Source organism: Cynoglossus semilaevis, chromosome 13 (assembly GCF_000523025.1).
Source record: "Cynoglossus semilaevis isolate Cse_v1.0 chromosome 13, Cse_v1.0, whole genome shotgun sequence".
NCBI classification, from domain to species: domain Eukaryota; kingdom Metazoa; phylum Chordata; class Actinopteri; order Pleuronectiformes; family Cynoglossidae; genus Cynoglossus; species Cynoglossus semilaevis.
The window spans coordinates 397,047-413,898 of NC_024319.1; the positions used below are offsets into that span (position 1 = coordinate 397,047).

Sequence of the window (16,852 nt, forward strand, 5' to 3'; positions counted from 1 at the left end):
CTGAACCTGGGGGTGTCACTGCGCTTCAGTCACTCCCCAACCCTCTCAATGCCTCCTCTGTGGGTGTCTTCCATGAACAGGATGTGACCTAATTCCCCCCCCAACCCCCACCCGTACCATATTGTATCGTGTAATATTAATAGACAGGATTGGACGTCGTCACTGTGGGAAAATACATTTTAGAGTTTCAGATGAATCTTTGTTTGACACTGCGGACCCTGGTGGTGTATGTGAGTACTGCACCTCTGGTTGTATGTCGCAGTGGTCTCACACACACACATCTATTGATGTAGCTGCATTAGTGTAGCAGTGTGTGTATGTGTGTGTGTGTTGTCATGTCAGTGTGGGAGAACCCCCCCCCCCCATTTCTGCCTCTTTCTCATCTCTCCTCTCTGTTTCACTCTTTTTCCCCCTCCATCTCTTTGCTCTCCTCCCCTCCTCCACCCCTCTTCCTCCTCTCTTGCCACCCTCCTCTTCCTCCCCTCCCATCTCTCCCCTCTTCACCCCCCACTTGCTCCCTCCTCTACCCTCTCTGCTCTATGCTGATCCAGACTTTGGAATTCAATGTTGCCATAGTAACACGGTGGGGTTGGCCCTCTCTGCTCCCCCCCCGCACCCCGCATTCAGAGCAGATGCAGCAGCAGCTCACAGTGGTTCTGACTCCAGTCAGTGATTTCACAGGTTTGAAGTCAATAAGCATCAAACGACCTGATTGGTGGGGAGTCACGTGGTGCTGTATGTTAATTATGTCCCGTTCATGCACCATAGCTGAGCTGCCGGCTCTGTGTCACAGTGAGATACTCAAAGATACTGCACTGTACTCTATATTCACTTTCTACCATCTGAGCAGCAGATGAAGTGTGGCTCAGTCACCAGTGGAGGGCAGCACTACCTGCAGAAACGTGAGACCCACCATCAGCCTACAGTCTACTAACACACTACACCACCAATCTGCATATGTTAGGCTTGGGGAGGGGGGGTGGGGGGGCAGAATCGTTAAACATTTATATTAGTTTAATAATAAAAAAAAGATGAAAAGTTGAGGGAATCTTCAATTTTGTTGTACCCCGTGTTACAATGAAAGAACAAAAGGCTGTTCTATTCTATATATATTATATATATATATTAATTTTGGTTTTAAAGATTTATTCTCTTGTTTTTCTCCTTCCAGTTTCTCTTCCATCCCATAATCCGTGTTTCAGTCCAGGGTTCATTTTAATAAAGAAGTCAGGAGTTAAAATACCAGCGTTTGATGTGAATTGTTGTAAAACTGTTTCCCCTCTGCTGATAATCTGCGTGTCTTCTTTAATCTTCGTGGCGGGAGATTTGGGATTTTTATTCAGTCCAGCACATGTAATCTGGATTATTCTTCTAATGACGTGAGTGCTGACTGTGTCCTGGAACAATGACTGTAGAACCGTTGGATGTAGAGTGTGTGGCACTGTGTTCAGTTTGACAGTCACATGAGGAACACACCAAAGTGGTCCACCAGTCCACAGATTATTTTGGACTAAAATCCCACCACGGAATCCCACCATGTAGACCTGACATTCAGATAATGAATTAGCTCAAAGTCACCAACAGCACACATCAGTACCAAACACCAGTACCAAACACCAGTACCAAACACCAGTACCAAACACCAGTACCAAACACCAGTACCAAACACCAGTACCAAACACCAGTACCAAGTACCAAACAAACACCAGTACCAAACACCAGTACCAAACACCAGTACCAAACATCAGTACCACACATCAGTACCACACATCAGTACCAAACATCAGTACCAAACATCAGTACCACAGGAGTTCCTGGAGGACTGAGAATCTACACAGATGTTGTAATTCCAGCTCCGTCCACAGGTGGACTCACGTCCCTGTCCTCTACTCTGTCCTCTGCAGGTCCAGTGCAGTGAAGATGGCTTCCCTGCTTCAGGCTTCTTGCTAACAGCTTAGGAACAGTGGGACCCCCCCCCCCAGCCCCCACTCAGAAGGAAGCAGAGAGGAAGAAGAAAGAGGCTAAGGAGACAGGAGTGCAAAAAGGAGCGCGAGGAGCCGGCGAGAACAGTCGATGGACGCTGTCCGGACCGAGAGGACAGCACATTCTTCACTGACGAGGAAACGAAAGATTTCAAAATTGAGTCGAAGGATAGAAACTCGCCGTCAGGTAAGAACTCACACCTGGTGCTTCAACGTACGAGAAACTCAATGTACCAGTGGTTGCTGTGACACGTGGATGATGTCATCAGTCGGTGGTAGTGATGCCTGGAGGTAGAGGTCGCAGGTACAGGTAGGTTTGGATACATGACTGTACTCCACCAGTGGTACACCAACCGCAGTTTGAGGACCAGTGATCATGTGTCAAATGTCCACTGTATCTTTATGACTGTGTTAGTTCAGTATCAGCAGCGATGGTGTCACCTGGTCCCTCCTCACTTCCTGTCCTCCTTACTCCTGCTCCTTCTGTTCCATCTGACCCATATATTTCTCCGCTCTTTATTGTGTGAAGGCATGGTGTGTGAGAAGGGCATCCAGATCCTTCTCACCACCGTGGGGGCGTTTGCCGCCTTCGGCCTGATGACGGTGGCCATAGGGACGGACTACTGGCTGTACTCCCGGGCCCTCATCTGCAACAGCACGGCCAACGTCACTCAAGACGACCCCCACAACAAGGACAAGAAGGACCCCGGGGCCCTCACCCACTCTGGCCTGTGGAGGATATGCTGTCTAGAAGGTAGAGAAGAGACCTTTGATCTTTGACCCCAACAGTATTTGGTTCTTCAATTGTTTCCATTTTAAACATTTATTTTAGCACTATAAATATATAACCTTCTGGACAAAGTACTGCAGTTACTTCTAGCCCACATACAGCAGTACTACAGTCAACCTGTGGCCCATATTTGGCACTGCAGACTGGTGCAGTCACTGTGGTCTGAGTGACTGGAGTAGTCAAAGGTCAGGTGTACTCCGAGCGAACGACTGTGATTGGCTGTGATGTGAGACCAAAGACAGTCAGATGACAGGAAGGTCACACAGCAAACATCTAAACATTCCACAGTGACCAGGTGGAGCAGTGGACTCTTCTCCACTCCACTCCACTCACTATTTTCTGGAGTGTGCCATCTAGTGGTTTGTCTAAATATCTGGATAATGCAGCTTGTCTAAAAAGTGATGTGGACAATTTCTTTTTTAATCAAAATATTTGATGAGTCAGAGGTAAAAGCCCAGTGGACCTATGTCTGGACTGGGGGGTTAGCAGCAGTGTGTGGGGACAGTGCTATTCTCAGTGGCAGCTGGTAGACTCAAACGTGAAACCCTTAGACAGTCAGCAGTGAGGAGCCCACAGACCAACCACTGACTTAGTGTCAGTGTCCTGATCTGTGTGCTTCACCACAGCCAATTAAAGATGAGCTCCAGTGCCCCCCCCCTGTCTCCGCCCTCTGTATTCCATTTCTCTCTGATCTCTCTTCCTTGGCCTCTCCTTGTAGTGTCCTCCCTCCCTCCCCTCTTCTCTCCCCCACTCTGCTGCAGTGAAGCTGACGGTGGCGTCCTCCATGCTCTGTAGCTGGGTGGAGCTAGAAGATGAATGATGGCAGCGTGCTGATGGCGATGTGTACTGTGCTGTAGTGTACTGTAGTGTACTGTAGTGTACTGTGGTGTACTGTAGTGTACTGTAGTGTACTGTAGTGTACTGTAGTGTACTGTGGTGTATTGTAGTGTGCTGTACTGTGCTGTAGTGTACTGTAGTGTACTGTGCTGTAGTGTACTGTAGTGTACTGTAGTGTACTGTAGTGTACTGTGGTGTATTGTAGTGTGCTGTACTGTGCTGTAGTGTACTGTAGTGTACTGTAGTGTACTGTGCTGTAGTGTACTGTAGTGTACTGTACTGTGCTGTAGTATACTGTAGTGTACTGTGGTGTACTGTAGTGTACTGTGGTGTATTGTAGTGTGCTGTACTGTGCTGTAGTGTACTGTAGTGTACTATGGTGTACTGACACTTGTGCAGCTGCAGTAGTTGTAGTGTGTGTAGTGACGGCGAGAACATTCATCAAGTAAATCAGTATATTTAGGAATCATAAAGACCAATGACCTCAGTGAGGCTGCTCTGACACCAGACGGGCCGCTGACCTGGGGTTGAAGCACCCACAGACACATGCTGGGAGTTGATGATGGGATGTTAATATAAAATAATAATAAAAATAGGGTCGTAATCCCAGCAGTGACCACAGGGCGGCGCACGGACACAAACAACTATTCACATTGACGCCTTTGGATAATTTAGAGTGAACACAACATGATATTGAAGGTGTGAATGTTGGAGGAAGACGAGCTCCAACTAGAAGATCCTGCAAATTAAACTAAGACCAAATTTGTGTGTGTGTGTGTGTGTGTGTGTGTGTTCTACATTTATATACAAATATATATCACATTTATATGTATATATATTTGATAAGTGGAAACATTTAAACCCTGTTCTCTGTCTCTATGAAACATGACAAATGTTTTGACCAACTTCTTTAACATCAGCTTTGTTTTCATGTTGGAAACCTACAGACCGGTCTGTTGTTGATGAGACTGTACTGTTGTCCCGCCCCCTTCTACCTCCATCTATCTCCCTCCAGAGCAGCCGTGGGACCAGATCACTCCACCTCTGTCCGTCTGTGTCTGATCCATCTCTTCATCTCTCTCACACTCTGTCCATCAGCAGCCGTCCTGTTGTCATCCTCCCCTCCGTCTGTCTGTCAACATTAAAGACCCCACCGGGTAGTCACCTGTCTGCCTGACTGTCTGCCTGACTGTCTGCCTGACTGTCTGCATACTTGTATGTATTCACAAGTATGCGTGTGTCGTAGGTACTCTTGTCCCATATGTTCTCATGTCTTGAATGAACTTGTCTGCTGGACACCTGTCAGCGGGCGTCTGGCCTCTGGTCCCGGATGCCGGCGGTCACTGGTGTCGTCAGGACGTTAATTCATTTTCACCTGTCAAACTTGTTGTTGTACGTTTCTGATTTAAATCCTCTGTCCAATGATTTCTCTCTGTTTCTGTTTCTGTCTCAGGAGTGAAGAGGGGGGTGTGTTCTCAGATCAACCACTTCCCCGAGGACGCAGACTTTGACCATGACGGTGCAGAGTACGTCTTACGTAAGTTAGCTGTAGTATAAGGAATTAGCTAACATTAGCTCTGGTGTCAGTTGAAGTTCATCCTGCAGCGGCTGCTGTGGAACAGACCAAAGTACCACACCTTTACAAAGAAACCCCCCTGCTGGTGGATCTTGGAGTGCTGTTTTAATGCTTAAGTAGAGTAAATGTTTCTGGCCGGTGATCTTTTTTTACACACCCAGTAATCACATGATCTCTTTTTATTCCTCCTTACTGCGATACAGACAAACACAGGCTCAAAACACATCACATCACAGCGCCAAAAATACGGTGTTTCATCGAGAACAAACATAGCGACAATTGCCTGACTCTGGAGACGCGAACAGCAGTGCCCTCCTGTGTCCAACTTAGGTCATTACCCTACATTAAGTAAATGCTCACCACATAATGGACAAACTATATCGCGGTTCTCCTTTCGCTCCGTCAATGCATGGCGTATTTTTTTATTCCAATCTCGAGTTATATCACGTTATTTTACGGTAAATTTATTTTTTTAATTTCCAAGTTTCATTATTTTCGTGATAAAAAACATTTTCTAACCTAAAACAAAATAAACAGTAAAAATATAGTACAAAATCAGCTAAAAGTCATGGCTGGTGGTTTTGTTTACATGGAGGAGATGAACACAGCATTGATGATGTTCTCCTGTCCCTCACTCTGATGGGCTCCTTCATCTCCCCTTGTCTGTCCTCCACTACAGTTCGTTGCTGTAAAGTTAGGTGAAAGTTGACCCTAATCTAACGTCCTACGATGCCTCCTAACCTCCTCCGATCATCTTCTCCCACTTCTGTTTCCAAGTCCAAACCAAGACGCTGACACAGATGACAGTTAACAATAATGTCCGCTCCTGCCTGTGCCCGGCCTTCATCTACGGTCCGTCTGTCTTGGCCAGTGTCTCTCCTCTGTTCACTCTCCTCTCTCCTTGGTCCTGGCTCCTCCTGATATGAGGAGAGGAGCAGATTACTCCAACTGCCCTCACCTCCGTCACCACTCCCGTGTTCTCCCTCCTGCAGCTGAGCGCTAACCTCCGCCTCGTCGTGTATTACATTTATTGACGTCATATGTATGTCGTATATTTCCATTCTACAACTGTACTGTGAATATAACTGTGGGGATTAGGGGTGGGGGGTGAGGTGGGGTTGATACAGTCTAGGGAGGGTTGATAACAGTGGGGGGAGGTTCATAAAGGGTTAATATATACGTCAATAATATAATAAGTATCTCACCTCTACTTTACGGATTTTCCCTTTTGGCGTTGGGTCTTGGAACGGAACTACCGCAACAGTAGAGGGACCACTGTATACTCATCCCATAATACTTACCTGAAGAAATGAATAGTGATTAAAAATGTTGGTTGCAGATGACACTGATATCTTTAAGATGCAACATATCTTTGCCTGCTTCTCATCGTTTTCCATCTGTTTAGGAGTTGTCAGGGCTTCCAACATTTTTCCGATTCTCAGTGCCATTCTCCTGCTGATGGGAGGGGTGTGCATCGCTGCTAGTCGTTTCTATAAGAGCAAAAGAAACATCATCCTGGGAGCTGGAATACTTTTTGTGGCTGCAGGTACAAAATGTGTTTTTACACCTAACATGGCTAAATGTTAACGCACGGGTTAACTGTGGCTTAAAAACCCATTCTGTTGAATGAATGAATGGTTATACAAACTGTAATGATATACAGCAGATGTTGTATTCTGTGTCGTATTGTGTGTTGAACGACGGTCGTTCTCTGGTAGGTCTGAGCAACATCATCGGTGTGATCGTGTACATCTCCGCTGCGCTGGGCGACATCTCTCCAAAGAAGGACGAGGATAAGAAGTGGCAGTATTCCTACGGCTGGTCCTTCTACTTTGGCGGCCTGTCCTTCATCATGGCCGAGATGGTTGGCGTGCTAGCCGTCAACATCTACATTGAAAAGAACAAAGAGCTGCGCTGTCGCTCGCGCACCGACATTTTCAAGAGCACCACGCACGCCATGCTACGTCTGCCCAGCTACCGGTTCCGCCGTAGATCTCGCTCCTCCTCCCGTTCCACTGACCCCTCCCGGTCTCGAGACCCTTCACCTGTAGGAGGCACTGGGGGCAAGAACTTTGGCCTGCCCCCGTCTGCACTACTGTCCCAGGGCCCCATCTCAGTGTCGACCTTACCCAACCCTCACTCTCGCTCCCACACCGCTGTGGCTGGAGGCGACATCTCACTCTACACTTTGTCCCGTGACCCCAAACTGGGGGGTTTACCCCCCATGTATGGAACAGTGGACAGGGCCTCGCTTTACCAGCTCCACAACTGCTTCCCAAAGGACGGGGGAGGCGGAGGGGTGATGATGAGTGGTACACTCCCTTCACTAAAGTCTCACAATCCTTCAAATTCCTCCAACACCAACACCCAGATGCCCAACTCTGTGGCCTCTGGCCCACCACCCTTCACCTCATCCACAGTAGACCGGGAGCGGGGGATGGGCACTCTGGACAGACTGAAGGGAGACAGGGAGAGCAACTCCAACACCCTGAATAGAAAGACAACGCCCGTGTAGAGAGAGAGAGAGAGAGAGGGCGAGAGAGAGGGGTTGGGGAGGGGGGTGAGAGAGAGAGAGAGAGAGAGAGAAAGAGAGAGCCCAGGAGGAGGAGGGCGCTCCAGGTAGGAGACAGATGGAAAGCACTGTGTTTGTGATAGGGCAGACACACACACATACACACACCCATGGTATAGTCCTCCGTCCATATTATTTAGTCGACTCACTGAGCACCAGAACACGTGTAACAACGAAGAAGAAGAAAAAGAAGATTCTGAAGTAGTGTCAGAATCTCAAACTATTTTGATATTTCATGTGTTAGAAATGATTTATTTTGTTAATGACCCACAGATTAACCCTTCACATACTCTCGTGCTATGTTATGGCTAACCTGGTCAGCGTTTATGTCCAACTGTTGTTGTGATTATTCTTAGCGTTATTACAGGCTAGCTACGCTTGGACTGAGTGTTTCTGTTCCGGGCCGTGTGTGGGTCGGGTCCACGTTCAGTTCCGGATCTTGACAACCCTTACTGTGAATCTCTTCCATGTGCAGCCGCCGACTGTCAGCGAGCTGTGTGTAACTGTGTCAGCATGAGTGTGCACAACACATGGGCCGTGGGCCGATGTACGCCTGTGTTATTTTTTTAACTCTATATTAGATAGTTGTCATTTATAAAAATGAAGTCGGATGTGAATACTGTAATTTGTCTTCCAATATATGAGATACAACAGCGAGGTTGGACTGACCGGACCACCGACCCACTCTGCGGTTGCTGTCCGTCCCAGTCTGGTTCTGCGCTGGCCTCCGTTTGTCTAGCTTCCATCCTAATCTGTGTTAGTAGTAGTACTTGTAGCTATAATGGTGTTGACGGTGTTTGTTCTCGGGCATTAGAACCCAGAACCCTGGGACCAGAGGAACAGGGAACACAGGGTTCCTTTGTACAGGTCGCTGAAAAAAAAAAAAAGGCAAACCTTTTCATGTTTGTCCTGAGCAGCGACACATGAAGCTATTCATTTACAAAAAAATGAAAGTGTGTAAATGTAGGATGAGGGTTTGAAACCCTGGGCGGGAAAACGTTCATTTCATTTGTGCAATCATAGGTTTGTAGACCATGTCTTTGGAACCACTACTACTGCTGGTTCTTCAGTTTGGGATTGACAGGATTCGAGGACCTGTTGATGTTTGGTCACATGACCAGTGCCCCCCCCCCTTTGTCACGTTACCCTTAACCTTTTCACTGTGCCTCCCCCTTCTCCTTCTCCTTTCTGAACTCTGTCCTATTGTGTTTATGTGGAGGGGAATGCGACACCCCCCACCACCACCACCACCACCTCACTCTAAGTCTTCTCGAACCATCCTGAGTGACTGCAGATGCTGGTCAGACCCACAGAAGAAGAAGATCATGTGACTTGACCTGCACAGACAGCATTTACAGTAGTTTGTAGTGAAGAATCTAGATAGAAATATATCTCTGAGTCTGGTTGGTCTGACGACACTGTACTGCACGAACTTTATAAAAAAACAACAATAACAGCATATTTACAGACTGGTGTCGTCTGTTTCTTTATTTCCTGGGACAGTTCCTGGAACAGTTCCTGGAACAGTTCCTGGGACCACACTCAAGTATTTATGTGTACAGTAAGCACCCAGTATGTGTACTAGGACTAGATGTATGTGATGGTAATTGATACCCAGTACCTCAGTACCAATCCCTGATAGTTAGTACATGAATGGAGGTTTGGGGGGGGGGGGTGGACTGTGGTAGAAGCAGAAGGCGACGCAGACCCTTCCTCATCATGGGGTCATTGGGTGTTTCAACCTTTTATCACATACACCTCCACTGAGGCTGATCGGATGGGGGCGGGGGGGGGAGGGGGGCGGACTGGGGGTCTGTGAGCAGCCCACACCACCTCCTTCTGCTTCAACCGCAGCCAATGGCTGCCTCTCACAGCGACGTCTGAATCCTTGATGTCATTCCTCTGAGCCTGTCCTCTGACTCCCACCTCCTTTGTTAACACACGTTAACGGTTCAACAAAACCTACTTAGTAACACATAAAAGTGAGTAATGACTGTAAAAAAACAGGCGTTTCTTCGTTTACATTACACTTTGACCCTGAATTATGGCCCGAGAGAGAACTGTGGGAAATGCAGTTTTAATTCTAAGGGTTTTTTTGGTCTGAAATGCTTCGTTTTATCAACGGTGGAACAGCCTTTGTAAAGAAGTTCTTCATAAATAACACTCGTCACGCTTCGATGCCACCAACACATTCTTCGTTTCTGGAGCAAACGGGGAAAGATCTTTCTTTAAGAGGTTTGCCCACTTTTTCCCACTCGGTTTTGTCCGTGAACGCAGCTTATTGGTCACGCGTCACCCAAGCTCGAGCTCGTGATTTTGACTCACGTGACGTGACGTGATGTTTTTGTGGGTTAGCCGCGCAGCTTTAGCCATATGCTAAAATAAGCTGTTAAAACAAACAGCGCTATAAAACCAAATCGCAAACATAAGACAATGTTATGGTTGAAAACATGCTTTAAACGGTTGATGGAATATGGTGTGGAGTAAAGAAGGAGCAAAAATGGCCGCTAAGGTGTAGCATTGTATCAGTGTGTTGAACGTCAGACGGTGCTTCGGTAAAGGTAAGAAATACGATGGTTATCACTGGTCAAACTGAACAAACCGTTTCAGATAAATGAATGATATGACGTTAAAAGAATCAGCGACATATTTTTCAGATGAACGCTTTAGTGGCTCTCTGTCACTTTTGTGAACTCCATGGCCCTCGGACACTGTTTTGCACCGAAGCGCTACATCCACCGTCCCCATCGTCCCAGCCTGGAGTCCCGGCAGCTGGGGACAGGGATGGAGAGCGGGAAGGCGAAGGGCTAACAATGAGGGCCAACAGTTCGGCCACACAAAGAGGTGAAATGTGTGAGGTGAGCGCAGTGCTGCTGGTCACGTTGGTTTAATATTTCTCCAGCTACATGACAGAGAGGAGACGGTGGACGAGTGGTCAGTGCTTTGACCCTTTTCTTTTCTTTCTTTTTTTTCCAAACACAGTGGAACCCGGGTTTTAGAACCTCATTTAGAACCTGAAGGTCGTTCATGAACAGAAAAGTTCAAAAACTGAAACCATTTTCTTCTCCATAGGAGTCAATGTCAAATGGATGAATCGGTTCCTGGATGATTGCCGATTCAAACTTTTTCAACAGTATTTTCTCAACACCAGCTCCACCCTCATCTTTATTGAGTTCTACTGTTCTTCTCACTCTTTCTCATGGTGATTTATGGAATAAAGAAATAGAAGAAATACAACAATGCAAGAAATACAGTCAAAATAAGAATTACCAGTTCCTAGCGTGTATATCCTGAGCGCCGGCTGAAGCCAGGCTGACGCCACACACACTGTCACTCAGTGATCACTTGTACCTGCTTGTATGGTATTGTCTCTTGTTCGGCAATCGAGTTATGGTATGACCACTGGGCATGTTTTGGTTAAAAATGTTGTTTGTGAACTAAATTGTTCAAAAAGGGAGGAGTTCAACAACCAGGAGGTTCCACCATATTCTGTTATTTTCAACAGTTAAATAAATTAAATAATTGACATTTATGACACAATTGCGGTGTTCCTTGTTCGTTTTCAATTTAAATTCTCCATTAAAAGAGAGTCTAGTCTGACCAGTGGTCAGTGGTTCCTGTCACACATCTTTATCGCTTTGATTTTCAGATTTTTTTTTCACTGCTTTTCTTTCCTCTTAAATTCTGTCTTTTTTTAATCACAGGGCTGTCGATCTCTACCTGCATCTCACCCAGGCTTTGTGAGCATTGACGATGAAACGGGAATCCGCTTCCTGAGTCACCAGCATCCCAGACAACCACAGCTGTTCAGTGTTGTACGACAGGCTTGTGTACGCAGCCTCAGCTGTGAGGTAAACGGTGATGTACGTCTGTTTTGTGTGTGTAAGTTCCAGATTTGCACGTTGACGTTTGGGTTTTTCATACATTTAAGATCCGTTCAGTCATAAAAATACTACTGTTTTGCACTGGTGAACATTTGGACCCCAACAGTTTGCATTAAAAAAAAAATCCAAATCTTTTGTGGCTTTTCCAGGTGTGTCCTGGTCGTGAAGGACCGATTTTCTTTGGAGATGAGCAGCACGGGTTTGTGTTCTCACACACCTTCTTCATCAAAGACAGCCTGGCCAGGGGCTTTCAGCGTTGGTATAGTATTGTCATGGTCGCCATGGACAGGATTTACCTCATCAACTCATGGCCTTTTCTGTTACGCCACCTGAAGCTGACCATACAGAGTCTGCAAAGCACAGCCCTGAAGGTGTGAGCCAGATGGTCTGCTCCAGTACAGCCCTACGTTGTCCTGTGAGTCCAGTATGACAACATCTTTATATTTTTCTTTGCACCAGGTGTTTGACAGTGAACAAGGAGTTTGTCCCCAGAGGGCTGTGAGGATGAACACTGTGTTTTCACCTGCAGTCTTCCCCCACCAGAGGAGTGGCAATGCTGCTCGATCTTTGACGTCTCTCACTCAGCATCCCAATCTATGGGCCAGTCTGCACTGCTCTTTCAGCTGGTGAGGTTGTTGGTACACTTTCTCTTTACAGCTCAGACCCAATAACAAAGACAATCCTGTTAACTTGACTTCACACACTTCTCTGTTACTCACTGACAAATGTCTTTGTTTAGCTGTTATTTCTGAATATAATAGATGGATGGATGGTTGGATGGATGGTTGGATGATAGATAGATGGTTGGATAGATGGATGATAGATATATGTATATATGTATAAATATATATATGTATCAATATGTACATATACTGTATATATACACACACACACACACAGTGGGTACGGAAAGTATTCAAACCCCTTTAAATTTGTCACTGTTTCATTGCAGCCATTTGCTAAAATCAAAAAAGTTCATTTTATTTCTCATTAATGTACACTCAGCACCCCATCTTGACAGAAAAAAACAGAAATGTAGAAATTTTTGCAAATTTATTAAAAAAGAAAAACTGAAATATCACATGGTCATAAGTATTCAGACCCTTTGCTGTGACTCATATTTAACTCACATGCTGTCCATTTCTTCTGATCCTCCTTGAGATGGTTCTACTCCTTCATACCAGTCCAGCTGTGTTTAATTAAACTGAATGGACTCGATTAGGAAAGGCACACACCTGTCTGTATAAGACCTTACAGCTCACAGTGCATGTCAGAGCAAATGAGAATCATGAGGTCGAAGGAACTGCCCAAGGAGCTCAGAGACAGAATTGTGGCAAGGCACAGATCTGGCCAAGGTTACAAAAGAATTTCTGCAGCACTCAAGGTTCCTAAGAGCACAGTGGCCTCCATAAACCTTAAAGGGAAGAAGTTTGGGACGACCAGAACTCTTCCTAGACCTGGCCGTCCAGCCAAACTGAGCAATCGTGGGAGAAGAGCCTTGGTGAGAGAGATAAAGAACAACCCAAAGATCACGGTGGCTGAGCTCCAGAGATGCAGTCGGGAGATGGGAGGAAGTTGTAGAAAGTCAACCATGACTGCAGCCCTCCACCAGTCGGGGCTTTATGACAGAGTGGCCCGACGGAAACCTCTCCTCGGTGTAAGACACATGAAAGCCCGCATAGAGTTTGCCAAAAAACACATGAAGGACTCCCAGACTATGAGAAATAGGATTCTCTGGTCTGATGAGACGAAGATTGAACTTTTTGGCATTAATTCTAAGCGGTATGTGTGGAGAAAACCAGGCACTGCTCATCACCTGCCCAATACAATCCCAACAGTGAAACATGGTGGTGGCAGCATCATGCTATGGGGGTGTTTTTCATCTGCATGGACAGGACGACTGGTTGCAGTTGTAGGAAAGATGAATGCGGCCAAGTACAGAGATATCCTGGACGAAAACCTCCTCCAGAGTGCTCAGGACCTCAGACTGGGCCAAAGGTTCACCTTCCAACAAGACAATGACCCTAAGCACACAGCTAAAATAACCAAGGAGTGGCTTTGGAACAACTCTGTGACCATTCTTGACTGGCCCAGCCAGAGCCCTGACCTAAACCCAGTTGAGCATCTCTGGAGAGACCTGAAAATGGCTGTCCACCAACATTCACCATCCAACCTGACGGAACTGGAGAGGATCTGCAAGGAAGAATGGCAGAGGATCCCCAAATCCAGGTGTGAAAAACTTGTTGCATCATTCCCAAGAAGACTCATGGCTGTACTAGCTCCAAAGGTGCTGCTACTCAATACTGAGCAAAGGGTCTGAATACTTATGACCATGTGATATTTCAGTTTTTCTTTTTTAATAAATTTGCAAAAATTTCTACATTTCTGTTTTTTTCTGTCAAGATGGGGTGCTGAGTGTACATTAATGAGAAATAAAATTAACTTTTTTGATTTGAGCAAATGGCTGTAATGAAACAAAGTGACAAATTTAAAGGAGTCTGAATACTTTCCGTACCCACTGTATGTACGTGTGTGTATATATATATAGGATACCTTGGTTTTCTCATTTTCGGTTTTGGGCAAGAATTTAAAAATCAAACTTCCCGCCAACTACAGGTGTTTCTTTGCCTGACGTCATCTCTTCTTTAACTGGCGGTTGACCTCAGCTTCGTAAACCACACAGTGGAAACAGACAAATTGAAGACGCTCGACAGAAGAAGTATCCAATAAAATTCAGATGAAGAAGGGAGTGCTGGGTTCTGTTAGCGTTTATTTGTATCAGTTCAGTGTTTACAGTCCAACAGAATTACTACAGAGGAGTAAAGTCAAAGAACCAACCAAACAAATGTATGTGTTAAGAACAGGAACACGTTTCCTGGGTTCTCAACTAAAGATTGTTTCAATAGTAATCCAATGGAATCGTGATCCGAGCGCTCAGAAAAAAAGGGAGGGGGGGGGGGCTCAGCTCGTTACAGCAGTCGTTGACCTCTGCCCTGTCATTCTGTTCTCTTCAGGCTGCTGAAAGCCTGTGGAAGTCGCCTAACAGAGAAGCTTCTGGAAGGAGCTCCTACTGAGGACACCCTGGTGCTGATAGAGAGACAGACAGGTAAAGTCTCAGACCCTATACCTGGGTCAAAGGTCAACACAAACACTCTTTGTCAGACCAGGGGCCTCGTATACAAAGACTTGCGTATATTTTATGAAAGCGTACGCAAAAATCCAGAAACTGGGTACGCACAAAAAATTTGGAATCAAAGTCTACAAAGGACCAGCACGGCAGCCTCTGGTTTTTGGTGCTGGTCCGTGGTGACGAGTCCAGTTCTGGTTCGTGTTTGTTTGAGGATTTAACTGTATACCTCATCACTTTGTTGATTTATGTCTCCAAAAGAACAAGAGGAGGAAATGAGCTGCTGGGGAGGTGCAGAGGGAGGGGCATCCAAGCAGCAACACCAATCAGGAGGTGAACTTGGACTCAGCTTCTTGTGTGACGATTCAAAACTACATGAGTTACCTGGTCCAAAATTTAGATCTCTGCGACACCTGAGACAGGTACTTTCTGTAGTCATGGAAATGCTGGAAATCAAGAGAGTAAACCAGGAAGTTGTTCCACGTTCTCCTGGTAATGAATCTGTATACTGTACAACTGTTTCTACAGGTACTGGGGGTTGCTGAGTTTCGGCAGCTAGCGTGGCATGTGTTGATGGGAAATCAGATTGTATGGAGAGGAGCTGACCTCTCCCTGACCCAGTCAGCATTTAAAGTTCTGAAGGTATTTCACTGTTTTCACTGTGTTTTCATCTTTTAATTGCCTCTACCAATTTCCCACAATGCTTTGTGAACAACATGTGCAGTAGTAGGAGGGTCCAATGCTTTAATGTCTCCCTCTGCTGAAACATTCAGGAATATACAGTAACACTGTTTCTGCAGTCAAGACCTGACTTAGTGTCATTAATGACTGTAATACACCAGTAATAATAACACTGATACTTTGACCTTTGACCCTGTAGACACACCCTGTAGTGTTGTTCGACTGTGTTCTAGGTCTAGTTCAAGTTACTTTCAGTTACAGTTCTAGAGTTCTAGAGTTTTAGAGTGACAGTTCTAGAACATACTGGCCCGGGGGACAAATGTGGCCCGCCAAGCCGTTTTGTGTGGCCTGCGGGAGTCCATGCAGCAGAATTTCTTAACCTAAGCAATATAAGTTTTTATAATCAATCAAATACTAATCATTAAATTTTCTGTTAGTATCAGAGTCTGAAGGACCTATAATTTTAAAATTAGATTATCTTTAAAAAAGAAAGGATATTTTTCATTGTGTCCCAGTGTGGCCCGGTACCAAATGACCTATGAACTGGTACTGGTCCGCGGACCGGGGGTTGGGGACTCATGATCTACACAGTCTTCCAGTACAGCCGGCCCTTCAATGGTTGCTGATGTGGTCCCCTGGTGGAAATGAGTTTGAGCCCCCTGATCTAGAAGGTTCTAGAACCGGTGTGGGCCCAGCAGTAGTGAGAACAGTGTGTGTGTGTGTGTGTGAGAGAGAGAGAGAGAGTCGTGACATCGGTCCCTTCTCAGAACCTCTGTCATTTCTCCCATTAGTCTTTGCTCCCAGTTGGCTGTGTGCGCTGCGTGCCCTTCAGTGATCAATATGAAGAGGCCTACAAATGCAACTTCCTAGGTCTCAGCCCAGATGTGCCCATCCCAGCCCATGTCAGCTCCTCAGGTACCAAAGAATCAGGAAAATACTCAAAACTAAAAACCTCAAATGAAATAGGAATAATAGGAATAAAAATAGGAAAAAGTAAAAAAATAAAAAGTCTTGACTTTCACTTCTGTTGTCACTCAGAGTTTTCGCTGCTGGTGGACGTCAGCACAGAGAAGAACTGTCACCTGTTGACTTGTGGAGAGGATGACATCACTTCAGGCCATCAGTTTGTCATCAGCAGTGCCAGTACTCAGCCCACAGACAGGGGTGAGTACACATACTGTAATGCAAGTACTGACAAAAGCCACATGTTGGTTACAGTCATTTTCCAAAAGAACTTGAGGTGCATGTCTGTGTATGTAATACACACCCCCACCCAGACATTCACACTCACATTCACACCAACGGTCCGTGAGGAGTGAACAATTAATGATATCCTGTTTGTATTTGGGTCTGTGCAAGGACAGAGAACATGTAGAAAACCCACACACAGCTGCAGTTAGCAG

General features: G+C 45.9%; 2 protein-coding genes across 8 annotated transcripts in view; both read left to right on the forward strand.

Annotated features, from left to right (window-relative positions):
* cacng8b (calcium channel, voltage-dependent, gamma subunit 8b) overlaps positions 1 to 9,227 on the forward strand; it is a 13,313-nt gene extending 4,086 nt beyond the window's left edge. For 2 of the 5 annotated variants that reach the window (XM_017037865.2, XM_008322641.3), the window contains exons 2-6: positions 1,905 to 2,169; positions 2,512 to 2,736; positions 5,063 to 5,146; positions 6,591 to 6,731; positions 6,904 to 9,227. In XM_017037865.2, the coding sequence (XP_016893354.1) occupies positions 2,514 to 2,736; positions 5,063 to 5,146; positions 6,591 to 6,731; positions 6,904 to 7,700 (1,245 nt within the window). In that variant the 5' untranslated portion in view covers positions 1,905 to 2,169; positions 2,512 to 2,513 and the 3' untranslated portion in view covers positions 7,701 to 9,227. Of the gene's footprint in view, positions 1 to 1,904; positions 2,170 to 2,511; positions 2,737 to 4,624; positions 4,856 to 5,062; positions 6,732 to 6,903 lie in introns of those variants that run through there. The other 3 variants (XM_025061311.1, XM_025061312.1, XM_025061313.1) reach the window with 3 other exon arrangements.
* Positions 9,228 to 9,737: 510 nt separating this feature from the next.
* The window catches only part of flcn (folliculin), a 7,872-nt gene continuing 757 nt past the window's right edge, over positions 9,738 to 16,852 (forward strand). The window contains exons 1-10 of one of the 3 annotated variants that reach the window (XM_008322643.3): positions 9,738 to 10,318; positions 10,415 to 10,615; positions 11,462 to 11,620; positions 11,791 to 12,012; positions 12,101 to 12,267; positions 14,656 to 14,747; positions 15,030 to 15,190; positions 15,297 to 15,410; positions 16,241 to 16,364; positions 16,488 to 16,613. In XM_008322643.3, the coding sequence (XP_008320865.1) occupies positions 10,415 to 10,615; positions 11,462 to 11,620; positions 11,791 to 12,012; positions 12,101 to 12,267; positions 14,656 to 14,747; positions 15,030 to 15,190; positions 15,297 to 15,410; positions 16,241 to 16,364; positions 16,488 to 16,613 (1,366 nt within the window). In that variant the 5' untranslated portion in view covers positions 9,738 to 10,318. Of the gene's footprint in view, positions 10,319 to 10,414; positions 10,616 to 11,461; positions 11,640 to 11,790; positions 12,013 to 12,100; positions 12,268 to 14,655; positions 14,748 to 15,029; positions 15,191 to 15,296; positions 15,411 to 16,240; positions 16,365 to 16,487; positions 16,614 to 16,852 lie in introns of those variants that run through there. The other 2 variants (XM_008322644.3, XM_025061297.1) reach the window with 2 other exon arrangements.